The 27794-nt window shown below is 37.2% G+C and overlaps 1 protein-coding gene across 2 annotated transcripts in view; it reads right to left on the reverse strand.

Moving 5' to 3' along the window:
- fam189a1 (family with sequence similarity 189 member A1) overlaps positions 1-27794 on the reverse strand; it is a 97990-nt gene that overhangs the window by 1434 nt on the left and 68762 nt on the right. The window contains exons 3-11 of one of the 2 annotated variants that reach the window (XM_008405188.2): positions 17254-17364; positions 15038-15169; positions 7574-7681; positions 5882-6042; positions 3305-3440; positions 2413-2491; positions 1215-1997; positions 1037-1108; positions 358-689 (exon numbers count right to left, since the gene is read on the reverse strand). In XM_008405188.2, coding sequence (XP_008403410.1) covers positions 358-689; positions 1037-1108; positions 1215-1997; positions 2413-2491; positions 3305-3440; positions 5882-6042; positions 7574-7681; positions 15038-15169; positions 17254-17364 — 1914 coding nt within the window. Of the gene's footprint in view, positions 1-357; positions 690-1036; positions 1109-1214; positions 1998-2412; positions 2492-3304; positions 3441-5881; positions 6043-7573; positions 7682-15037; positions 15203-17253; positions 17365-27794 lie in introns of both variants that reach the window. The other variant, XM_008405192.2, reaches the window with a different exon arrangement.

A 27794-nucleotide genomic window follows, 5' to 3' on the forward strand; every position in this document is an offset into this window, starting at 1 on the left:
ATATATATGAAATTCTTAATGATGCAAGTGAGTTACTATGAAAGGTTATCCTTATGGCTCTTTTGAATGGGGATTTCAAAGTTATTAATTTCTTGTTTCATAAATGTGTAGGATAATCTGATTTAGTTTAATTATTTAGTTTTAGTCAATCAATAGTGAGAAGACATAGCTGAATAACAGAAAATAACATTTTTGAATATCAACTCCTTTTACATCTTAATTGTCGATTTTCATGTCAGATTCAGTTAAACTGTAGAGAAAACTCTCATAATTTATTTTAGAATATTATTCTGTATTCATTTAACAATAATGTCGTCAAACATCGCGTTGCACATATTTACAGTCAAATCTGGTTACCTGATCTATAACATTGGCACTGAAGATGGCCTCTTCCATGTGTTTCTCGTCTGACTTGATCACACACTTGATGTTGTTGACGACCTGCTGGACTTCTGGAGGTAGACTGCTGCTGCTGGAGTGCTCCAGGAATTTGGCCACTAATATTTTTGTGTCTTTGTACATCTTAAGGTCAGCCAGTGAGTGCGGGCGCTCATGGGAGGGGTGCGTGTGAAGGGATCGAGGTTTAAGGTGGATGTCCACTTTCCTGCCTTCCTTCTGCTGCTGCTGCTGCTTTGTGGCTACATGGCCCGGCTTCGCTCCGACTACTTCTGATGAAACATCTCTAGGCTCTGAGGAGGAAATCATGCAAAAACTCTTAAAGCACAGAAAATGACTATAACTTCTAATATTGAAGGTCAAACCCTGTAGAGTTTGTTACATTGAATCAAGTAAGGCAGCACAAAAAAGGTTAATGAAGCTGACTTGCATTAAAAAAAGGCATAAGCAGTGTTTTTTATTATTATTATTATTATTATTTCAATTCTGTGACGTACATAAAGCAGAAAAAATATATACCACAAATCAATTTCTTTTTTTATTCTTTTATAAAACAAAGCAAAAATCAGGAGACGTACAAATTTAAAGAGTATGAATATCATTTCATCAGTAGATATATAAAACATTTGGACTCTCTTACCCTGTTCTGGAGAAGTACGACCTGAGCCTGCAGCAGCTGGGTTATTTCCAGTGGTGCAGGAACAGTTCTGTACTGCAGGGGGAAACAAAAAACTTTACTATGAGCCTCAATTCAGAGCTAACTGATCACTTTACTGATTTGTCCTCTAAACGTCCTTTAAAATATTTTCTGCACGTACTTCCTGTTGTGGTGGAGCAGGAGATGGGGTCACTGGTGGAACGGACGATGCGTGCCAGTTTGCGATACCTTCTGGCTGCTCTGAGCGCGCGAGGCCTCTCGGAGGGTGACTGGCCACTCTGAGCTGAGGTAGAGGGGGGCTGTGATGAGGAGGAGGGTGACCAAACACTGAAGCACAGCCTGGGGCCTCGTGGCCGGATGGGGGGAGAGGGAGAAGGAGACGGAGCCAAAGGGCTGATGGCAGAAGTTCCACCAGAGGAGGCCACTGAGGTGGGGGAACAAGGCTGCGGCGGTGGCGGGATAGTTACAGGTAAGGTGAGCTTCCTGCTCATCATTCTCGCTTTGATCAAGGAATGTGTCTGGGCCTTTGGTGGCTCCTCTGGTAAATGTTTGGCTGAGGCCAGCTCGTCACAAATGTGCATTGCAGCCCTCAGTTCCTCGCAGGGGTGTGTGTTCTCCGCAGAATACTCCTGGTCCAGGTTGCTAAAGTTTTCCGAGGACCAATCCGGTGAGCGTTCCAGGGAGTCCTGGGTGTGTGAGGACTCGCTGAATCCCGTGTCACTGGGGCGCGCGTCGGTGTGAGGCATGCCGCGGTGGCAACGTGTAGAGAGACGCGTGCAGAGTTCAAGGCTGGTGCAGCTTCCGTCAGTGGGGGCAGTCTGCAGGGTGCCAAACGGAGATGAGTCGGAGCCCTGCACCTCCAGGGAGCACAGGTCCTCTGAAGAGCAGGTCTGGTCCTGGTCAGCCACCTCAGACACCATCAGCGATGCACTGTCAACTGAGGCTGACATTTTCATAAAGTACAAGTAAAAAAGATTAGCTACAGCATGACTTGAAAGTCTTTGTAATTATTGCTCTCTTCTGCCATTTTTTTATGGAATATTAAAAAATACCTACATTTATTAATAATTAAATCCAAAGCATGCGTAAAAATTATTGAAAATAATTTTGTTTTATAAAAAAATAAAAATTATAAATAATTTAATTAATGATTTAAATATTTGTATATATGAAGCTATAAACAACGAAAAAATTATGAAAGGAAAAGAAAAAAAATCAAACATAAATGACAAACTGAAAAAAAAGTACAATTACATAATAGTACTAACAATGAGATCAAGTTTCACAACTTTCATAAAATTAAATGAAATTAAATACAACCGGGTATTTTGTCAGTCTTAGATCTGTGGAGATGTTACCCTGTGTGCTGAATCCTGCTGTGGTGTTTCTGTCACACAGACTGGACTCAGTGGCCTGTTGCTCGATACTGGTGGTGACCTGGAAAAAAGCAAAATCATTAGTTGAAAAACGCCGCAGGAGTTTCATTTAAGCTGGGATGCAGAACTTACGTTTTGATTGCGCAGTGAAGCACCTAACCCGCAATACTACTGACTGGCCTGTAGGGGGCTGTGTTACTCTGTCACAAGCTAATGCAAATTCATTTCTCATTTTAAAGGAAAGTTCAGGAAAAATAACAGCTTTGTATATAGAGCTACACGACAACAGCTTTATTTAAAAAAAAACCTTAAGCAGCCGGACTGATTTTAGCATGTTTGCTTTTTTATCATTATGCCCTGAAGATGTCACTTACCCTGCTATGTATTTCTATTTCAGACAAATTATCCTACTTTTGATTCCTAAACCAGATTTCCATCATAGTTGCCTTTGGCCTTAACTTGTACATGCAACCAAATAATGGAATAAAATCTTTTGGTATGGAATTACACAAACATTATAAAGGACAATTAATTTGTTAAATATCAGACAAACCACATAAGTTAGTTACACATTTTTTCCGTTTGCGTCATTTAAACACATAGGTTGCGCACCCATTTTCAAAAATACCCCAAATTGATTTCATACCTAATGGAAAAATACTTTATTATGAATAACAGTTTATCTGTAATGTATTAATATATTACAAGAGAAGTCTATATTTGCTTATTTTAATGTGTACATAATTTAAAAGGGGGGGAAAAAACCCTAAAAAATATTTATTCTCTAGGAAAGAGCCGACTTGTGGTTTTTACTACTTGTTTGCTTTCAGTGTAGACAGTAGCTTGAAGGCAGAGTTGTATGTGTATCCCTCACCTGGCTGGCCGGGGTGTGGCCCACCACAGACTCATACGGAGGAGGGAGGTCAGTTGGATAAAGGGTTCCTGGGCTATTTATGGGCACCCCGTAGATGGCGCTGAAGGGGGAGTGTGGAAAGTCCAGATGCAGGCCTCTGCCAAGGAGGTAAAACAGAAACAAGCAACAGATAAAATTCTTACAGACAAATAAAAAACCGAATGCAGAGATAATGGATAATACGCAAAGTCAGTCACACGCTAGTAAGCATTTAACTGGCCTGATAAAAGTGAATATTGGTCAAAACAGCAGCATCTAACTAAAGGGTGAAAGACATCCTCTTGTCTCAAACACTCAAATCCAGGCAATATATCATCGTTGCCCCGTTCAGTGTACACCACCTCTGTTTTATATGGCGCCAATTAAGAATAAGCAGCCAAGCGTGCGGTTATATCTTTTAATTACAACCCTATTCTCAGCTAAAGCGACAAAGCATGAAATACAGCCTGAGTTTCCTCCAACCATCTGAGCCGTTATGATGTCATGACACATCCCTGGCCTTCAGTAGGGACACCATAAATGCTTCGTCTGCCTTGTAGATATTTATGGCATAATTGACAAATAGATGTGGCTTCCAGCTAAATAGCATCAGCTGTGGCATTCTAGCTCATAAGACTGAGGAAAATGGGGGGAGTTATAAGGAGGAAGGGTCATCTAATCATCCAGAGCAGCTTAATACGGGGAAATGCTCCAGCTCTCCAGTGGTCAGAGTGATTGTCACACTGCGATAAGAAATGTATAAATACTGTTTAACGTCGGGATTTTAAAGACTTAAATGCTGATTATGATTCCTATTTAAGAACTACAACATTGGAAATGGTAAGATTAAGAATATTGTTCTAGCTCTCTCGGTGAGCAATTATTTATATTTTGACTTAAAGGTAACAATGAGAGAGCTGAAGGTATTTTACACCAAAGTCAAATTTATTACATTGATGGTGTTTTAAAATGACTTGGCACGTTCTATTAGAATTTAGCAAAGCTAATTCATCTGTAATTACAAAAGCAGCAATGTCTACGTGTATTAAATCAGGAAAGTAAATCTACCTCAACGCTGATTTCCAAAAGCTTGTCAGCATCTTAAAATCTAGCATGTTTAAAAAGAAAAAAAAAAGCAGAGAAGGAAAGCTCTAACGGATACAATATTTTTGACAACCTCAAAAATCTGCTAAACCGTTAGCATAGTAAATTTGGCTGCATATCATGTGTTTTAATATACATACATAAAAAAACTCATTGGAAATTTATTGCAACATTTAAAGAAACCTGGATACACTTATGTTGTAATCTACTTAGTTTTATCCAGCTGGTATTGTATATTTAAAGTATAACTTATTTGTCCATATATTATTTAAGCTCTAAAGCACTACTGGGTCTCCTTTTGTTGCGATTTTAGTTTTATAAGAAGACAAATGTTTGGACTCTCGACTGTAGGGGAAGAGTTTAAGCATTTGGATTCATTTATTGCAGAGCCTGGCTGTTTTAAAACAGTGATTCAGCAGCACCCTGCAGAGTAAAATGCTACATCCATAGCAAGACAATTTGTGCCAAAACCTTTTTATCACTCACCATATAACAGGCTCCTTCACAGAGGAGGAAATTCGAAACAGGCTATGTGTATAAATGAAGTCCAATTAAATCACTGATTCAGACATTTGCAACTCTGATGAAGATCAGACTTCATGTCTTCTTAAATCCTGAGCATGTGGCATCTATGTTTATCCACGATGAATAATGCATTTTAATCTGGCAGAAAGTAGGAGATTTTTTTTGTAATCTCTATATTTTAGCCTATATTAAATAAACTAAGACCCGCATGGCATTACTGGATCTTGGTCATGTGTTCTCTCCTTTTCATATTGAAGTTAGTCCCAGCATAGAATTATGCCAAAGCTGAAAGGTCTAAAACCTCACAGCCGAGATTTTTCAGGATTTTCTTAATCTTTAATGACATTATAACATCTGATGTATACAGAGACAGCCATGTCTCTATATTTACTTTTGTAGGACTCAATTTCCACTCATGTTTACTGCAATCATGATTTGCTTCCAAATGGTTCCCCAGGAGTTACTGTTTTTTACTTCCGCCTTGGCTTCCCTTTGTTGTTCTCTGTCCAGACTCAAATCTCCAGTGTTTTAAAATAATTGCATCCTGCTTTTATTTATATTAAAGGGACGTCTGATAACTCAGAGGGCTCTGTTCACCCCATTTCAACTGAGATCCTCTATTAAATGTATTAGGTTGCTTTTGACTGGTAAACACAATCTTTGCATATATTTTATTTTCAATTATTAGATCGTATTTAATTGAGTGGGCAAACAAAGATAAAGTTTACATTACTTTCAATTACTAAGGAATTTGTAGCAAAAAAGGCATATCTATTGACTTACTGCTAATCCACAAACTAAAAACAGAACAATCACTACTTGGCTATTGCTGTTGGGATTTAATCACATTTTACATACTGGGATAGTGTCTAAATTTCTAAGTCGATAAATTGAAATGTTGCCATTACGCAGCAGAATTATGCTTCTCACCTTTGTCCATCCATTGAGGGGGTGCAGGTGTACTCTGGGGGGTAGTATGGTGGTGGAGGGATCGGAGGAATGAACTCATCAAAGTCCAGGGTCTGATGCAGGATGGTACCATGGGGGGTCATACACTCAGCGTTTAAGGCTCGAGCTCTGTGCGGCATGAACTGAAACGCAACATAAAAAGAACCATCAGCAGACATTTGTTACATAACTTATTACATCCTTAGGTTTTATTGTTTTTCTTGGTTACTTTACTTAACAGACTCCACAAAGTGAAATGATGAGCCTACAATTACATTTAGATTTACATCTATTATTTTGGTTACTGATAAAGTTTATTAAAGAAACTAAAAGGAGGTTTTGTGATGTAAACCTTTTATGCTCATCTGCCTTTCATTTCTGTATTTACTTTCTTTCTAAGCATCCTATGCTATAACGGGGGTACTGTTGGCTCCAGCTTAGTTAGGCTGTCATGGATTCTTTGAAAATATTCAAGGATTCAAATATTGAAAAATTTAAGGTGATCAGCATTATAATTTAGATGCTACTTAGAGCATCTATTAGACAATAATGCAAAATGTATGTCAGTAGAGCAAAAAATATGGTGCAACTGCTGTTGCACCACTTCTTAACAAAAACTTTTGTTTATTTGGATTAAAACATGAATAGATTATGTTCAATCTGAACCATCACATTTTGCAGAACCATCACAGCACATTTTGCAACTTAATTTGCTATCATGTTAGGACAAAGTAAGTTACTTTTTACTGTGATGTCACTGCCTTTTCCTCCATATTTAGTAATTTATACTTATATCGGGCTGAAAGTTCAATGCTTTATGCATGTGCTCTCAGACTTCAAATAATAATTTGCTAAAATGCTACATAAATATGTTAACCTCCCCTGTGTCAGCCACTTCCAGCATTCAGCATGCCGATGTGAGTACGTCTTCACCTTTCAACAGACAGTCTGCTTAGCAGAGCATGAGAAAAAGTAAAGTTAGTATCATCCCATTGCTGAGACACTAATTTCTATAGCAGTGGAGAAGTGTGTCTGGGGAATAATGATATTTGTGCAGCAGACGTTTTTGAAATGTCCAAACATCTCCTGGTCACTTGGCTAACCTAGAGATCACATTATGAGATAACTTGTGTGGGAAGGAGATGCTGGAAAATTGCTTACTTAAAGAACCACAACACAGACACACAGCAGCGTATTGGGGCTGATTCATTTCAGTTTAGTTCATTTACAATGTTATTTGCAATTGCTGAATAACAGAAAGTGTTCCTGAATACCTTTTTATCCTGACTTTTAGTCTGTTTTCTTTATAGTAATGCCTCTGAATCTGTGCTCTGCTGTGACATTTGGTTTCAACATGACAGAGCCCAGAACTCTGGGTTTGTCAGGCTGCATTCAAAACAAAGCATGACTAGTGATTTCCAGTCTCTGCAGAATGTTGTCAAACAAAACATGTAGCCACAGGCAGCAATTTAAATATTTAAACTTGTTTAAGCAGGCATAAAATTCCCAACATGAAATCTGTGGAGGGTTCTTGCATCACAAGCTACAGCAGTTAGCTACATGATGACAACAGCGCTCTACCTGATGAGTTGCGGGTATGTTTGGCGATATGAAATAACAGTTGTTGGGAATTTTTTTTTTTTTTTTTTTTACCCGCCTTTCCATCCCTCTTACCATCTGCAGTACATCAGTCGACACCATCTGCATGCAGCACATTGCGGTGGCAAGAGCGCACACAATGGTGGAGATGACGTTAAGGGCACAGACGCTGAACAGCAGCTCCTAAAGGAGAAGAGACAGAGGAGGAGACTGTTAGAGGAGAAGAAAACAAAAAGGAGAGAGGGAAATTATGAGACTAAAGGTGAGAGGAATTTGTGGAAAACATCTGGGGGGAAAAAACCTAAGAAAGACCTGATTTCTTTAACTGGTAAAATAAGAAAAGGATGTCTGTTTTTCTTTACCTTTCTTTGTTTTTTAATATACCTAAATTAGCAGTTAGTTAATCTGTAACCACATGCTGATGTACGAGCGAAGCACAAGTCTAACACCATTAAAAAGACTAAGAAAACCGGTCTTTCTGTTAGCCCTTTGTGAGGTAAATGCATTTAAATATAAAATCAAACATTTACATAGTCTGCACAAAAAGACACATAGCCAATTTTTGCCTAAGCTTTAGCTTCCTGGCTGATGTTTTAAGATGTTCCACTACACACAGCTTAACTTTTGCTTCCTAATGATATGTATTTTGGGAAGTGTTTACTAGTCCTTCTACATTAATGCACCTCCACACCATAACACTATCACCTTTAAACTTAACAGCATAATGTTCTCATGCTTGCAAGTTTCCCCCTTTTTCCTTCAAAAGGTCTTTATCAACTAACACTTCCATTTTAGTTACATCGGACCACATATCTGTGTTCTGATGTCTTTAAGAACTGAAATATTTGCCCTTGCAAACTTTAATTGTTTTTTTTTCTGTCGCCTGTGTTGGTATCACTGTTTGACCAGTCTCAAGGTCTTTTGCTTTTGTTTTGGGGTAGAATAGCACATTCATTTCTAGGACACAGAATCCGCCTTCTCCCTAACAGCTGGACACTCCCATGGTGATAATGGTTGTGTATAATTGTTTGAAGAGATGAATGTTGTCCCCCTTTAGCATCTGGCAATTGTGTCCATGGTTGAGCCAGACTTGTGGGGGTCCACATTTTTCAGTCTGATGTATTTTCTTTTTCCATTATGTAACAAAGGAGATGTGCGTCTGATGTGTTGCCATAAGCAGGTGTGCCTCCTTTTAGCTCAAATTAACCTTTTAAAAGTTTATAGAGCCATAACTTTGGCTTTAGTCTGTTTTCAACTACGAGTGCCCCAGTCTTTAAAACATATCTGGGTTTTGTTTAAATTCATATAAACTTGTCGTCATTTAGAAGAGAAGAATATTTGGCTCTCAGTTATAGTGATATTATGTCCCTCAGACGACCTTCAAACATTTTCAGTGTCTTCACACTCATGCCCACTATTCAGATCACCCAGTAAAGATTTCAAGTTCCTTTGAAAATATGTGTATTTTTGAAGTTTCTTTCTAGAATAACTCACATTGCAAAGCTTTTTTTCACTCCACATCTATTAGTTTGTAGTTCATTCTGAACAGATTTTGTGTTGGAAGAATGTCTGGGAAACTTATTGACATTACATCAGTCTGTCTGACATTTCACGCCAAGCTGTTAATAACTGCTGGACTGTCACTACTTTCGCTTTAGGTTTCAGCTAGTGTACTCTCCTCAATTGACAGACTAATAGAGGCTTTAATTTCTATAATGGTAAGTACATCTCACCACACTTATGTACTTCATAGAGCATTAATGCTGACCAAACATTCAGCATCTACAAAGGCAGCTATAGTCCCGAGGCTCTGGCTTCAACTGATGTCAAATGCATTACCCTTGGATTTACGTTGACCAGTCAACCCTAATTGCCAAGGACAGGACAGCCGCTCTCACCAAGGGAATGTTACGCAGAACCAGTTTTCTTTCTGAACCTATGCCAGAGGTTGAATTGCATTCTTGCGGGGTTACTCTGGCACCTAAACCTTAAATTGCTGAGAGGTTTAAGTACCTTCGCTCACTTCTTCTGAAGCGAAAGAAGAACAAATAAGAGGTTTATAGGCAGATAAATACATAGTCTTTAGTGATGCAAACACTGCTGCAGCAGCCAAGAGAGAACTAAGGCATAATGCAAAGCTCTCAAGGTCCTGGCCAAACGCATAATCTTACTGCCTCATACTATTTACTGCGACTAAGACGGCTGAAACAAGCAGCAGAAACTATCTTCCTCCGAACAGTGTTAAGGCTCATTCTTACAGATAAGCTAAGGAGACTTAAGCAGAGGTTATTCTACACCAAAAAGAGACACCTGAGGTGTTGGGCTGTCAATCAAACACTTTCTGAGTGAAGACTTGTGGACATGTTTAAGCTGGATGAGGCTCTGCAGAGATTCAGGACAGAAAGCAAAAATGTGAATGTTTCAGGATAAGTTAAGAGAGGTTAGACTCCTGTTCCCCATGAGTCATAATAACTAAAGTGCTAATTTTTAGATCTATGCACCCATGGTGTGATGATAGGAGGTATGAGTATAGATCTGGATTGGGAGTTGGAACTGTGGAGCCATAAAAATAAAAATAAAATGATTTTTTTTCTTCTCATATTGACCTCCTGCCTAATGTGGCTACAACCCCATGGTGACAGACTGAGGAGAGGACTTAATTACTTTTTCACATCACTGATACTCAACTGCTGCCTCTCGAACCGTAAGGTTCTGGACCGAATGTCTCAATTAGTTTTTCCTTCAAAGCGTCTGGAATCACATCACGCTAAAGGTGTCAAATAAGTGAGCCCTGTTCTTTTCCAATCAGTGTGAAGACACTCGTTTTGCAGGCAGTCGTGTTAATTTCCCCTCCCCATTTGTGAATCAGCTCTTCAGAGCCTCTGAGAGAAAGTCCTGAATGTTGTTCAGGAAGAGACAGCAGAGATCTGTTTTATTAGAAAAAAGAAAAATCTTTCAGAGATTTTCTAACATCTGAAGGATATCGTTGTGATGCTATATCCCATGCGGTTCTAACAGTGTTTTCTGACAGCCAATATCAACCTTTTTTGGACATTTTGAGATACAGTAGGACTTCAATTGAATCAAACAGTTGAGACAAGCATCCATAAACCTCAGTAGCCCATCATCTGGGCTCTGCTTCTGCTGTTTTTCTTCCACTGGTCTCTTCCCTGCAACCTGCAAACATGAGTTTTTATATCTGTTCATTTTTGCTGTTTTGAACGTTAAGTGCTACAAAATTATATTTCTCCCCTGATTTTATCTTTATTCTACCGTTACACGTTTCAAATCATAAAACAAATTTGTCAGACAAAAATATCCTTAATAAGTACAAAAAGTAGATAATGAGGATCTAAAAAAAATTATTCAATATATTCCTGGTATCATAAAATAACTGTGATTATCAATATTTTGGAAAGTTTTAATTAACTTGCCACATGGAGGCCTGTCTCATAAACAGAATTAATACAGTACTTAAATATAACTTCTCTGACAACATAATGCAGCCTGAAAGATTAAAAAAAAATGCTACAATCTAAAGCAATTCAATTACAAATGACAATTTGTTGCTTGTCTTCTGCTATTGAAGTCAGCTCACCAAAATTAATCCAAGAGCTCATAATGAATCATCCAGGGTGTCAAAGCAGATCTAAAGCACTGCCAGCCTCATTTGCCTGGGTTAAAATAATGTTGGTGATCCAACAATAAGCAGAAATGGATAAAAAAAAAAGAACAACTGCAACAAAAAAACATGTCTTTGTAAAGATCTTTAAAAAATTAAATAGATTTGATTGTACAGCTTCTCGCCCTTTATAGTCATCATCTAAAAAATGCTCTTTGTACCAACTGAGATTTTTTTTGTCTGATGTTACAATTAGTTTGATGATCTATAACACGTATTAGTGAAAAAAAAAGTTTGCCTGTAAGTAGGCAAACACTTTTTCAAAGCCCCGCACCAACATCAGGAACAGCATGTTCTTATGCTGCATTAAATATCATCTACCATCAGGTGCAACTGCAACAAGAAACGTAATGGGTTTCTTTCACTTCCTCTTACAAGAGGGATGATGTTGTACCTGTTATTTCTGCTCACTTGTCTGGAAAGTGATGTTTTACCATTAATCACAAGCTTTGGTGCTAGTATCCTTCCTCAGAAACCGACAAACTGCATGTTTTTAATGGATCACTTCAGTGAAGTACTAATATTGTGCACCCTGATGATTTTTTTGCCCCCAGAAATGAATTCTGGTAAGATGAGAAAATTGCCCAGAAACATAATTTGAACATGTTATAATCATACTTTTTACAAACAGCTTTAAACCTACGCTTAATGAATCAGATTTAAGAAATACCTTAAAAGAAAGAACATTTGGATCCACACAGATGTGGACAAACAGTGTCTGAAGAAAATTATACAAACTTTAAATCCTTCTTTTCAGGAGTACAAAACTTTCCACTCTGTTATTCATGATGGTGAATCATACGGTGAATATTTTCATTATTAAAATGGTTTTCATCATGTTTTATCACCTCAAGAGAAAATGATTTTCATGCATCTCTATCCGAGACATCACCAAGTTTAAAAATGGAGAAACTTCAGATGTGGATGCATAATCTGAAATAGATCGATGTCACGCTGTTCCTTTCACTGACGAAAACATTGCGGACGAGAGGAAACAAGCAGGAAATGGTCAGGGGTTTGCCAAAACAGATGGCGATTTGGAAAGGGAAAGCCAGCAGTGCCAAACACGTCAGCTACTGGTCTGTGTTTTTGATGCCATGCAAATTACCTGCCACCCTGGTGATTCTGCATAAAAAAACTGAAAATAAATTCAGATTTTATTGCAGTAGCATAATCCTGCATTTTTCCAACAGCAAGCTTTCGACAATCGGTGCATGATGCCAATGTACAACAGGGTTCTTCTTGTCCAGTCTTGTTTATCACATTTGAGTTGTTTTGAGCTTGTTGTTTTAAGTTATTCTCCTTTCTGAACATTTGGGTAAGTTTAGAAGAGGATCTATTTTCTTCAAGTGGTGTCCTGACTCATGAGGATCTATGTTTGTGTATGCGATAAATTGGAATCAATTGGAATGTATGTATGATTGAACTGAAATGATTTTTTTGTCAAATGCCTTGAGACAAAATTTATTATTTGGCGCTATATAAGTAAACTAAATTGTATTGTTAAACTGTCGTGATCTCTTAGATCCAATCAAAACAGAAATGAAAGTTCCCCAACTCTCTCTCTCTCTCTCTCTCTCTAAATATATATACTCTCAATTAGTTATTTCTTAACATAGCTGAACTGCACTTGTCTTTTGACATAATGCATGTTAATTAGCTTCACCTGAGTTAATTTTAATCTAGGTTTGAGAAGACATCAATAATAAAGCATTATAAAACATTCCAGGACAAAAACCAAAGAGAAAGTGCTGAATTTTTTTTTCACTAAAGCTGCTTAATATGTGTGCTAACTGAATATTTAACCTCTGAAAAATACTTTGCCCTTAGGTCAACCAGAGTAAGGTTATACATCCGCCTCTTAACAGGAAACCAGAAATTACCTCAATACCACCTCTCACGAATGATTTACAGCCCCAGGCAGAGTAATGAAACGCAAAAAAAGACTGGATGGAAATTAAATACGTCTGTGGAGAATGAATGGCACATATCCCTGGCAATGTGATATGCTTTCATAAATGTAAGAGAGCCACTTAAAGAGGAGAGAAGCTGTAAAGAAATGAGACACCAAGTCTACATCGTCTACAGCTTCATCTTGCTTTCATTTAAATCAGATTTCTTCTTTTGTATGCTACAGAAAAGAACAACACTGCAGATGAGTTCATCACAATCAGACGTCTAACAGCATCTGAAATGGAAATTGACTCCTGGGACTTGCATATGACACCTTCCTCTTAGATATAACTCAATATGTCTGACTGCTCCGGTGCTTAATAAAGCTTTATAGCACCAATTCCCCATTTCTTTAATGAGTTATGACCACAGTGATGAATGTGCTCGATCTTTCCTCCTTTCATAAGCATTTTTCACCCGAAGAAGTCTTTTGATTTGGTTATCAATGTTTTATAATCAATCAGGGGTATAAAATTAATGGATATGATTGTCATTATCCATTAGGGGCAGAGTGCTTCACACTGTATTTTATTCCTGCAGACACCAGGAGAGATCAAATATTCCACCCAGGTCACGAACTGCTAAACTACAGCCAGCCTGAAAACGCAGTGAATACTAAAACATCTGCCTTCTGGGGGAAAAAAAAGACATATGCTTTACAATTCCCTCTAATTGGAGACTGAACTGTCATGTTGTTGAACAAAAGCTACACATTAGAAGAAAATATTGCAAAGCAGTTTTCCATGAGTCTATCTAGAGAAGTAAAATATTATGACTGTCAGGCGTTAAAGTTCAATTTAGTATAATTTTTGTACACTAAAATGTTTATGGTAAATACATGGTTTTAGGTAGATGATATTTGCAGATAAGATTTCGTGACTATTTTTGATGAAAATCTAAGAAAATGACATTCAATATGGTCAAAATCAAACTTTTCACACTCTGACCAGCCTCGTCTTTTCCAACACTAACAATAGATGTTTATTTCCCACCATTATCAATTCTCTAAGATTCACCTTTGAAACGCACGCACGCACGCACGCACGCACGCACGCACGCACGCACGCACGCACGCACACTTTATTCAACTTTTACTCTTCAATGCTGTTGTTTAGTAATTGTTGGCAAATACTGCTACATCTTTTTAAAAATATTGTTCATTACTATTCTAGATTTGATCGTTAATTAATAGCATGTTCTTAACATCAGTGTTTTCATAACATTTTATAACATTTCACCTTTTTTTCTCATAAAATATACATCTATCTCCAGGGTCTCTTTACTAATTAAATCTCGATGACTGTGTTTTCAGAGTTGCTCATTCTCTCTAACTGATTTATTTTTTTTCACTTCAAACTTCTAATTCCTCATTGCTTTATTAACAGTAATTGCTTGTTTTATCTCCACGTCCATCTCAGTCACTTTTTGTTTTGTCCGCTACCTCAGGACAGCTAAGACTACAATGTAGCTTACCAAATAAAGTGTGTGTGAATGGGTGAATGTAGTGTAAAGCAGTTTGGAGTCCTTGGATTTGATAAAAGTACTAAACAAGTACAGTTAATTTACCATTTTCCATTTATTTGATAACTTTGATAATTTTATTGGGCTAGCTCCTAGTGATTAAACTCATGTCTTTCAGATTTTGATTTCTATAAAGCACGTTGTTTTACACTGAATTAAAAGTGTTCTATAAATAAAGATTGACTGATTGATTGTTACTGTGACGAAAATGCAAGCGAGACTAAATGACTAAACAAATTAAATCCAATATCTTCTTGTAAGGCTGATATTTTCAGAGCTGGACATTATTTAAAACAATAATCCATGTCAGATAAAAACCTAAATGAAATACAATATATCCAGTATTATTTCAAAACGTAGAAGTGCTAGAGAAACACGGCCACCTTGAGGCGAAGGCGGATGGTGTTGCAGTCCCGCAGGGGGTTCAGTTTCAGCATCTCTGCCTGGTTGTTGCAGCCGGTGCTCTGCTTCTGTTGCTCGCAGCAGACACACACTCCATCGTTGTCAAACGGTACCTGGTGGGGAGGAGGGGAGACCACACATCCGCACTCAAACAGGCATGCCACAAAAACACAGAGGAACATGCGGGCGTGCACGACCAAACACACAAAGAGACACAGAGACACACGCACGGGCCAGACCTCAGCTTATTCTGTCGAGTAATTTATCCCCTCCCTCCATAAAAATACGCTGATGGTTTTTAAACAAATTAGACTTTTTTTTTATACAGTGAAGCCTTGTGCACGTGTAAAAACGACAAAGTGAGGATATGATGAGCTACTCCGGGATGGACTGAGGTACCTCTGCTATGTGTCCCAGATTGAGTAAAAAGCAGGACATGAACTCAACAAGTATGGGTTAATTACATTGGGGAGAGGAGATGAAGAACATTAATATTTCAGTCACGTGTGGGTGAGGGTCCCTGGAGAGTCACATAAAGTACCAAAGTTAGTGTGCATGCACGATCCGACTTGCAGGAGAAAAGCTGCTTATACTGTGGAAGTAGTTGGGTTAGTGGGCTGGGTGTCTTAGAAACCACAAGGGGCTTCTACAGTTATGAAATAGATACAAACCCCAGGCACTATAAATTCACTTTAAAAACATCGGGTAGGCATCTGGTTAAGAAAAGTTTGGTCTCTAAAGGCTATTATTTGTATTGTTTTTTTAAAAGAAAAGAGAGCGTACAGTTTTGCAGCTACATAACAGTACCTCAAACAAAAACACAGTTCATATTCAGTTCACAATATCGCTTTCATACAAAACATAGATTTACAGCTAATGAGAATAATAAATGGGGATTTTGTGGGTAGTTAATATTTTAAGCTGCATGGATGCAAAGGGTGAAGAACTAAAAAAAACATACATTCTTTTAAGTTTCCAGTTTTATCCACACCTGACACCTTACACCAGTCAAATATTTGCAAAACTATTTTATTATGTACCTTTATGACAGCAAATGTTGATATTTTTATGTACAGTATGATAGACTAACACAAAAAAAGGGACATAAGCGTGAGTTGGAAGGCAAAGGATAGAGGCTTTATATGTTTTGTCGCACATAAAAATTGTGGAGAGAAATTGTATTCAGTGTCCCTGAGTCTGTACATCATAGAACTGAGTTTTGCTGGAGCGGATGTGATAATCGTGAGTCAGTGGTGGTGACAAACAAATGGTTTTGTTGTTTTCATGAATGACTCAGCTCAGCAGTCTGTTTAGAACAGAAGTTGTGTAAAGGTGGACAACAAAAACCCATGACCATTTGTCTGGTATGAAAGTTGTTTATAACATAGAATTCATCACAATATTGCTCTGTTTAGTGACTTGGTAAATTCTCCCTTTATGCAGGATTTCTTATCATGGGGACAATTAATTGATTCAATACTTGTGATGTACCCCTGTTACCCCTGAATAAAATCCCATCCAGTAGGATGGCTACTTTATAAAACCTTATCCTGAACTTGAAACATTTCACAGTGCACTGCTCAGTCCATCCTGTTATTCCTCATAGAAAATGCATGAAGTGCAAACTTACCAACACAAGGTTAGCCAATCAAACTGACAGACCAGTGCACAAATTATAGATGCAACTAAGAGGTTTATGGTAACTCAAGAGGAACTGCAGAGATTCACAGCTCAGGTGGGGAAAAAATTGACAAGTGGACAACTATTTGCTCATCTGACCTTCATGGAAAATTAGCAAGAAAATTATAGTTGAAAAAAAGCTACAAGGCATCCCATATTTGCAGCTTGCCAAAAAACATGTAGGGTCCAAAAATAACATGTCAGATTAAGATGCGAGACTAAAATTTTACTTTTATCATTGCCTATAGCTTGTTATCTTATATGGACAGGTCACCAGTCCATCACCGGAGCAACAAAAAAAACACACAGGACAAAAAAACATGCATTGTTGGCCTACATTCAAAAGCATATCAGAAAACTAACCCTGCTCATCACCCACCACAGACCACCCCTCTGAGTGCTGGACTAAAGCACCACAGCAACCCACCCAAACACTGCATAGAAATAATTTATGTAGACATTGGACTGACAGTCAAATAACTAAGATTGCGATGGGTCAATGTCTAGTTGGTCTCACCAGCTTACACTCCTCCAGCGAGTTAACAAGCTGAGCGTTTTGGCAGGAGAGAATGGAGCCCGCCAGGTTGAGCATCACACACACTGCAGACAGCAGCATGAAGAATGTGATCTGCGACAGAGAAACAAGAGGGAGGGAACAGAGACAAATTAGAAACAGATAGCACAATGTCAAACTGCTGCTGCCTGCATTGATTAAGCGCTTACGTCCTTCTGACACCGTTTGAAAGTAGCTGCAGCGACAAAGACACTTTTTGCTTTTGCTAATCAATCCTGGTTGCCACAGAGGAAAAAAGAGGGACCGACGACTTCTTCTACCTCACACCTGCAGGTACTACTGTTGAAAAAAATTAAATAAAATTTTCCGAGACATATAAAACGCGAAGATCATGACTTTGTTCTGTAGACTTTAAGCACACCTTTGCACTGTGCAGGAAAAAGTAACTAAGCAACTAAGATCTGTCAGGCTGTCTAAAATAGCAGTGAAAAAGACAACAGATCCTTCCTTTCATTTGTTACTTGTGAGCTCTGTGGAGATTACTCCTGCTCCTTAACAGGAAATATATCTTCTGGACCTAAAATAGCTCCGTAGTTTGAAGCAAATAATTTCAAAAAACTCACAATCGGTTCATTAGAAAAACTCATCAGTGACCTGATTTTCAAAAAGTGTTTGAACTATGGGATAGTAGCGGTGAAGGACAGATACCAAACAGAAAGGTGATCAGCAACAAGCATAAACAGATGGAGAGGAGGAGAACCCAGAGTGGAAGGCAGAAGGAAAGGGAAGGAGAGATGGCATGTAGATGGAGCGATAAATTTAAGTGCTTCTTGCCACGGCAGAAAATTGAAAGATTGGGAGATTGATGAGCAAGCTTCAGGGGAAACTCTTGGATGTGAAAAACAAATACTGAAATGAAAAAAGGAAATGCAGACCGGAAAAAAAAAAAGTACGGACACAAATGGAGCAGTATGGGAGGACAAACCCTTTTATCTAATGGTAATGAAGTGCAGATCTTACAAATCAACTGTTTAATCCTAAAAAGTAGTACGCTTTGAAAGCTGCACTATTACATGAAAGAGTATCATTTCAATATAAAACACTGTCTGTAATGTAATTGATCAATTTTCTAGGCAATAGTATTAATAAAATTAAGAAATATTTGTTGCATAAATGCTCAGTAACCAAGTTAATGGGGAGAAGAAACGCAGATAAACATGCAGGTAAAGGAGAGACGAGTTCCCTTAAACTCATACAATTGCATGCAATCGCATGCAAACTTCTTATTGTGTATCATGTGGAGCACCTTCAAAAATGGTGCAGCATAGGATGTTTGGCACTCCTCATTCTGAAGAGCTTTTCTTTTTTTAATAGCTTTTTTGGCTTTAGTTGCATTTATTTGACAGTGGTCGAACAGGAAAGTGAGTGATGAGAGAGAGATAGAAGACAAGTAGACAAATGAGAAGTAAACCACTGAAATTTTGTTCTATTGAAGAAGAAATGTCTTTTCATTTAGAACAGTGTTTCTCAACCATTTTAGGGCCATTTTCTAGTTGTTAAATATTCCACAAAATGACCAGATAAAAGATGTTCAACATGCCAGTTTAAACTTTGAACTATTTGCAAAACGACTGAGCTCTGCAACATTAAAACATGGATAGAACTGTAACTACATTAATCATAACTCTTCTTCTCTTCAGTGTTTGTCAGTTTCTGGTGGTGCAGCTCTGTGCTGCCTTCAGGAGAATGGGACATCAGAGTATCATCCATAAAACTTCACCCACATGACATTTATTGTACAAACCAGAGCTTTCAGTGGAAAAACAAAAGTTCCAGGTCCTTTTAATGCCATACAAATATGAGACAGAAACATGGATTATATCTTTATATAGACATGTCTATTGATTTATAGATTAATAGTTTTACTGGACAGAAATTACAAAAACAAATCTGGTTCTTAATCAAATCCTAATGAGTCAAATTGAAAGTGTCATGGAGTCATCAGCCTCATGACATTAACACTGACATGAAAAATATTGAAGAAATAAATATATCAAATCTAAGCTGTATTAATTATTGCTTGAAAGGTCTTGCCATACCAGTTTATTCCTTTGTATTTACTTTAGTTTCTTAGTTTGTTCTTGCATTTAGTTCTTCATTCATTTCCATTTAGTTTCTTTTGAATAGTATTATCCTCTACTGGTTTATTGCTATGTCCACTTTAGTTTCTTTCCTGTTGCTAGATTTATTTCATCATTTATTGACGCTCACCATCAGTAATTTTCACTCATCATCACATAATCGTCATGATGTGTTTCACATCATGTGTTGATTTTTTTCCACTGTTCAGCATCGGATTCTCTGTTTTTATGCCATAATTCACATCTAGTCCATCGCTCCGTTTTATGTCCCGCTTTTCCTGTTTCAGAGTTTTGCACAATGTGCCCTCTTTTTTTTTTTACCCCCTAAGGTGCAGGGCGGTCGGGAAGCGTATCGATGGGGAAAAGGCAGACTGACATAAACCTTTTAAAACAACGGAAACAATTTCTGCATTCTGATTATTGAAATTTAAAAGTTCTGTACCGTTGTTCTATCACCCCGTTTCATACCGGACATACAGAACCGGTGTTAACGCTATAAAATGAACTCTCTCTATTGTGGTATCACCCATGGAGGGATTTCTTTATTTAAACGGGTTCATTTTTCAGAGGGATACACAGTGAGGGTCAGGAGAACGCAGCTCACAGGAGAACGGAGCTGCGCCAAGAAGCTAACAGAAGCTAACAAACACTGAATAGAAGAAGAGCTGCAATCGATACAGTTGCAGCCAAGAATGGTTTAATGTTACACAATACAGTTTTACCAAGTTGCTCAAAGTCTAAACAGGCATTGTTGTGCATTTTAGGTGTAAAGTTTACCTTGGATCAAACGCCCCCCAAAGGCATCCCAGCGCCCCCCTTTTGTGAAAATGTCCGCCAGCGCCCCCTGACGTCCTGTGAGCGCCCCCTGGGGAGCGGTACCGCCCACGTTGAGAACCGCTAATTTAGAACAAAATAAGATGTCACATTTTAGAAATACCACCTGGCAACCTTTTATTTTATTTTTTTATAAAAATGAAATCAATAAATAAAATAATAATTCAAGCTTTAAACAAACATTTGTAACATGCTACAGGAGTTACCATATATTATCTTTTGGTGAAATAATCATTGGTGTGTCTCATCACGAACCACAGAATCCGCCTTATTAACAAGCAACAATAATTTAACAGGCTGCCAATGTTAATTGACTATTAACCCCAATGTGAAAAATAAATATCTCTGCAATTAGTACTTTTACCTAATTACTATAATTAAATTTGGTGTGGGTCTGTGTGTAGAAATAGATTTACAATCATTTTTGTTGTCTCTCCCTCTCTTTATATTTTCTTTTCTAATTACATTAAAATCGTAATTAGAGAATGAGTATTTTATCAATTAGCTTTAGCTACAGTAGCAAAATAAAGAAGTTTGTTTCTAAAAATTGTTAGATAAAAAAACCCAGAAAAAAACAAAATTGGGACAACTTTAAAAATAAGATACAACTGTTTCCAGTACTACCTTTTTATGTGCTCCTCTTTTCAGTTCAAGGTTAAATTGGAGGATAAATCTGCTTAGTTATAATTAGAAATGTATCAGACTGAAACTGGCTGATTCTTATTTCTGATTCTCTCAGAGGTCTTACCTGCAGATTTAGATTTTTGCTGTTTTTGTGATTCTCTCTACAGGCTATGATACAAACTCTTTTTGTCCAAACACAGATTCTCAAATGGACTTAAGTCTGAACTTTGACTGAACCATAAACTGTTTTATAAGAGCTTCGGATGCATATTTATGGTCAGATTGCTGCTGAAAGGTGAAACTCTCTTTCAGTCCCACCTCTAGTGCAGCGTCTGAATGTTCATCTTTAATTATTGACATGTAATTACTTCAACTTTGACCAGTTTCATTTTTCTCACTGGTCTAACTGGTCAATAAAATAATCCCCATAGCATGATGCCACCGCTACTATGTTTCATCGTGGAGATAATGGTGTGCTGTTAGTCTATCACAGCATAAAAGTGTCATTTTGCATGTATAAGATGGTTCACAGATAGGTCTGTCTTCCATCTTCAGATTATATGCTTAACAGTGCTTTGTGAGAGATTTATGGCTCAGATTTTTTTAAACTAAACCCTCTATAAACACCACTATCCACTTTTTCTATAGTGGTGACCTATTACAAAAGACTCCCAAAAATAAATTGTCATTTGAGGTTGTTAAGAGGTAAAATGTGAAAAAACTCCACACTACCAGGCACTAGGTGTCCATATGTTTAATCTAAATGTTACTGAAAGCAAAACAAAAGTGTTTTATCCAACATGCTGTTTGATAAAACTATAAAAGTGCATTTTAAACGTCTACGTATTTCATTAGACTCCATTACTGAGAGTATGTTCAGTGTATCTCTAGTTAGAATAAAAGAACAGTTCTGTTCTGGAATGAACAGAATAGAATTAGAATAGAATTCAACTTTATTGTCGTTGCACACGTCACAAGTAAAAAGCAACAAAATGTAGTTTGCATCCAGAAACCAAATTGGCTTAAACCTATGTCCCTATGACCGTCTCCTTGACAAAAAAACAATAACTAATACTAACTAAGAGCTTCTGTAAAGGTCAAGTAATTAATCTCACATTGTTGAGAAATCTGAAAGCAGAGAGTTCGCAAAAATGTGTTGCTTGCTGCAATAGAAATATTCTATAGCAGCAAGCAAAAGACACAAACCCATGTCAGATCATTCAGAGTGAATTATAAGTTATTAGTAGCTTTAACAGAAAAAGCAGAGTTGTTACATGAATGTGAACAGTGAGCGGAAAGCAAGTTTATTGTTCCTTTTGCATTAACTTCAACGATGTGATGACAATAACTATCACAACAACACACAAAGCATAAATATTACAATGTTGCAAGGGCAATGACAGTAAAAGCTCCCTGATGTTCAGGTCAGAAGCTGAACGTTAATAAAATATCTTCTGGTTTACAGTGTGTTCAGCTGAGCAGACACAGTGCTGAGCCACACACATTAAATAGACACAGTTCTAACAGAATAAAAAGCTTTTCATCAAGGCTGCATTGACTCCTGGAAGGTTGCAAAATAATATTGCTTTAAAAGCATTTTTAGTTTCTACCTATCTTCGGTGTGTCTCCCTCTTTAATTTAGCCAGAGTTTACAGTTATTCTTTTCCCTTTGGTGGATTAAATTTGCAAAAATTCAGAATGTAGATTTATATTCATAACTTTGTAAATGAAAAACTACCCTGCCAGAAATAAGAAATAAAATATCAAGGTTATTTTTGTTCAGTTATGGGTAGCATAAACCTTTGTTTCCATTTTCATTAGAACGTAAATAAATTATTTTCTTTCCATTTTAATTTTTAAATTCGGGAACACAGCAGATGTGTTCTGTTCTCCGTAAAAACGGAGAACAGAAACACACATGGAAAGATAAACACGAACTTAGGAAAATACATTTGTGAAGTAAATGCAAATGAGAATTTTAGAGAATAAAACACATCTATAATGAAAAATCCATATCACAGTCCATTGAGTTTTCCATGATTCTGCAATTATGGAAATTTATGCAAAATCAACAGATTCCCTCATTGCTTAGCTCATACGCATAATTGTGAGTTTATTGCAAATTTTCCACAATAATGATCAAAAGCTTTGGGTTGAAGTACCTGCTGCCTCCCACCTGCAGGTTGCAGTATTTCTTATTTCTACCAAACTGCTGCCTCAGCTGTACTTGATGTCAAGTTATAGTAAACATGATCAATATGAAAATTGACAAAAATCAAGCTGTTTAAGTTTTTTAAAGAATGCAAATATTCAAGTAGCTAATATGTATGCTTTTCTTGTTTATGTAGATTTTTAAAGATGTTTTAGGGGGAAAAGTATTGCAAAGTTCTTTGCAAATATTCCCAAAGCAACAGCACACTAAAAACATCAGGAAATCCTGGAGGGACTAATACAAAATATATTTCAGAACAAATTAAACATGGATATTGACACATAAGTTAATTATTCCTTTAATCTTACTCTTTGCAGTCATCATCATCCATAATATCATGCTGGTATAAATAATATACATATTCTTTGCCCTATATTCTACTTTTTATCAAAGCTTTCAACTGGCTTCAACTTCGATGTACATCTGGAATAAAAAAAATCCACATAATCATCAGAGAGATCAAAAATAGAACAACTTATTGTTTGAAACAGATCAAATAAATATATTTTTAAATTACATGAGTCCCATAAATATTCACACTGGGGCTCTTTAGGCCTGATTAATCAAGCTGCCACCAGTGCACCCCAATGTTTTCTCACCACTAAGATAATTGTCAAGCTCAGCCCGACACAAATGCCTTCTCGTTACCGTGTGAGATCACAGAGCACCATTTAGCAGCTAGTCATTAATTACTGTGACGCTGCCCTCTGCATGCCAAAAAGAAAAAAAAAAAACACACACGCACGCACATACACGCTCATTCCCATAAAAGACGCGAATGCTGCTCTTTGCTTTAACAGCCAAAACAGATTTACGCTGCATGTCATCATCACATTGTTTAGGACTCACTGCAGAGGACAATACGGCATAATGTAATCACCATCCATCTGCATGACATGCATAGATTACAGAACTCCCGAGGTTCTGTAATTTCCAATAACTGTCACTGAGGTTAAAGCAGACATGCCTCTTCATCTCCAGCCCATCCTTTAAACTGCAAACATTAGTGATAGGGTTTTGGATGTTCACATGGAGGAACAGGCCAATAATATCAGGCTGCATCAAAGATGGCTCCTTGTGCGTGTTAGTTCCCGAAAGGCTTTATGGTGAGAGATTGTGTTATTTTAATTTTGTGAAACTTTTGCTTGATACGCTGAGCATTAAAAACATGTTTTCCATAAAGTTTTTGCATGTTTTGAGTTTATTCACACAAGAAGATACATGCAACACATTTGCTTTCCTTAATGGGGATTTTTAAGTTTTTTTTTTTTTTTCACTCCTCATAAAAAGTCAATTTAGATTAAGCTTATTTAAGAGACACTAAAAACAATTAACAAAAAATCAAGTGCTTAACAATTAAGTCAAGTTATGTCATTCTGAGCCAGATTTTGAAGTTTAGTGTAAGTATCACCATTAAATGCAAGGTAGAGGAGATGTATAGTAAAGGGAAATCTCTATAATTTATAATAAATTTATATATTGCACATATTCTTCACACATAGAGAAGAATTTCAAGAGTTTGATCTTGTTAAGCTTGATGATTATGGCTTATAACTAATGAAAACTCAGCACTTAAGTCTCTTGAAAAATTTACATCTCACAAAAAAGCTAATGTAGGAAGGGTTTTATTAAATTTATGAGATGGACTTTAAGAACTCTGGGGGAAGCATATCCAGGATTTTGGCTACAACTGCAACATTCTTTGTGCTAAATCTCTCCTGAACTATAGAAAACGTCAAAAGTGTCTTACTTTGGCTAAAGAGAAAAGAGACTGAGCTGAATAGTTACCCGAGGAACTGCTTTTGCAAAGAAGTTAAGCTGATAGTCTGCTTACACAAATTGGTTTTTACCCTTAAAATCAAATTAAAGTTTGAAAAATGTCTGTAAAACTGTTAAATTGCCAATTTAAAGACCTTTTATCATGCTGAACATCTCTCAAGGTCTGGAAGAATAGGAGCTTACATGCCTGCCCTTCAGCTTTATATTTCAGATTTCTTCACTTCTTTAAGTGTTGCCTCCAACATCAACAAAAAAAAGTCAGACTCATTCATCACCTCTGTTTATCTGAAGCAGCTCAGGTCAAAGATAAACATCTCAGCTGGGAAACTGGATGATAAAGCAACAAATTGGTATTCTCCAGACATTCGCAGTTTTGCAATGAGCAAAGTCATAAAAACACACTGAGGTACCTCAAAGGAAAAAGGGGAAATTGAGGGATCGTATCTCGTTAAATGACAATTTTGGTATTATTGTAAGCAGAAGTTAATATTTATTGTTAAAAAATTAATAACATAAAAAATATAAAACAATGTTGTTTTCGAATGCTGGGACAAACTATTTGATTATCAATTAACTAAATAGTTTAAGATTATGAACATAGTTAATCCCATCATGACTTAGCTTTTGACTTATTTTTCTCAAGCTTTAAATAATAAAATATAAGCGGTTCATTATGGAAATTTTTCTCAGTTTTTCTACTTTGTGTCTTTTATGCATGCTGGTTATGGGCCAGAAATTCCATTTTATTGTCATTGTTCTGAAGCATTCTGTGCAAAACACCCTCTGGTTGTCCAGATGTTGCTTTGCATTAACCATGTTATTTTGCGACATGGTTTATGCATCATCATCAGTGCACAATAAATTATGCTTTCCTGAGGGGGATTAGTATGTGATTAGTTTATCACTTTCTCCACACCATCTTTTAATATGGATGTTTCTTGTTCTTTCATTTATCACTATTACACTAACAATTCATTTCTTATGTCTTTTTTTAAAAAATAACGTCAAAGTTTGTGATTTGAAAGATGAAAATGTTTTGATAACTTTTATGGATGACTGAGGTTTTTGTTTTTTTTCTGAAAGATGTAGAACGTGAGTCTGGGCAGGCATGCATGTCTCTGCCTCCCTGCAGCGCCGGTGTCCCTCAAGGCTCTATGCTTCCCCCTTTCTTTTCCATTCACAGCTGTACATCTCCTCACAAGTCTGTCAAACTCCAAGCAAATGACACAACCATCACTGAGCTCATCTCACGGGAACGTGGATGACAAAACATAAACAACCTGGAATTTAAAGGAGATGATTGTGGACTTCCACAGAGATTCTACCCAACTGGCCGGCCTCCATCATCCTGGGTATTTGCTCAATGAAGAATGTGACATCTTTCTGCTTTCTGGCAGCCATCATTTACTATGACCCAAAATGGGTTAGGGCAGCTGAGGAAGAACCTGCCAAAGTGATCCATCCCTGTCAGGTCCACTGTTGTATGGCATGTTGCTGCCAGAGAAAAAGACACAGTGAGACAGTGGCATGCCATCTATCAAACCGAGAAGGTCACTGGAAATCTGCCCTTGATTCAAAATCTAAACACCTTCAGGACCTGTCCAGAGACTCAGAGTCAGAGTATGATTTGTTCACCGTTTCTTCTCACTTCACAACCCATTACAACGTGCATATGTTAAACCGTTCTGTCCGTAATTCAGTTTACAAATTTTGTTGCACACAGGTCAAACAACCAGCTACTCTGAGATTTCCTGAGGTCCAAACAGAAAAGCAGAACTAGTCAAGCATTTGTTGTTGTTGTTGCCTCACAATTGTGAATAAATTCACCGATCCATGAAAGAGTCTGCCCATACTTGACACACTTTTACACTTTTGCTGTAGAATTACTTAGAGCTTAACATCTTTGTGTTTATTAATCCAATGTTTTACTATTTGTAATTTTAAAAGGTTTAAATATAAACAGACATGGCTATTCAGACGAATATATTGTACTTGGAAGCATTTTATGAAGAGCATTTTTATAACACTGTTTCTTGTATTGTATGAATGTATTAAACAGGGAGAAACAACAGAGTACATAAAATAATCTTGTCCAAAACAACTTTCAAAGATCTTTCAGCTTCACATATTACCTACCTCATTTGCTTCACTGAGCAAAGCAAACGATGAAATCCCAACGCCAATCAGCTCATGAAAGCTGCATCAAAAAAACACAAACCACAATGTGCAATTTACTGTAGACATGCTAAAGGTGTATTTTTGGCAGCAATGGCATCTAGAGACTTACACTGTCAATATATGGACTGATCTCACCAACCCACAATTCAAATATATCGCTGTTTGAAAAGGTCCATTCATTACACGTATGGATCAGTTTACTCCATTTACTTCCACATGGTGTATAAACAAGGGTAAATGCAAATATTTGTCTATTAAAAACTCACTCCAAAGGAACAGTAACAAATTCAGCATATCAGTTCATAACTAAATGATGACCCACATAATGGGATGTAACAAAAATCTAAATAGGGCTTTTAAAAAAAGGAGATTATACCCTCGATCTGTGCTTTTAACCTCTGGAGAAAAGAGCAGCTCAATAACAGATAGTTTGATCAGCAGGGAATTGGCAAAATGAGTATCTGAAGCACCGTTTGCATCCTCCAACTGCAGCACAAATTAGTATTTAGTCTGCAGCAGCACTGCGACACAACACAATTTATTTTCAATTATCCCTGAGCCACAAGAGATGGAAGCAATGTTGTTTTGTTTTTGCTGCTACTCAGCAGATCACACGCCCTCTGATACATTTTCCCTCTGACACCGAGTATCAATCCTCAGGCCCCTGCAGGGATCAGGCACATCTGTGCACTAAAAACACTTAAAGGACAACAAGAGAACCAGCTATAAGTGCTGGTTTTTCAGGAAGAAGTGGTAAACGTTAACAAATTATATCA

This window comes from Poecilia reticulata, linkage group LG3, assembly GCF_000633615.1.
Source record: "Poecilia reticulata strain Guanapo linkage group LG3, Guppy_female_1.0+MT, whole genome shotgun sequence".
Classification (NCBI taxonomy): domain Eukaryota; kingdom Metazoa; phylum Chordata; class Actinopteri; order Cyprinodontiformes; family Poeciliidae; genus Poecilia; species Poecilia reticulata.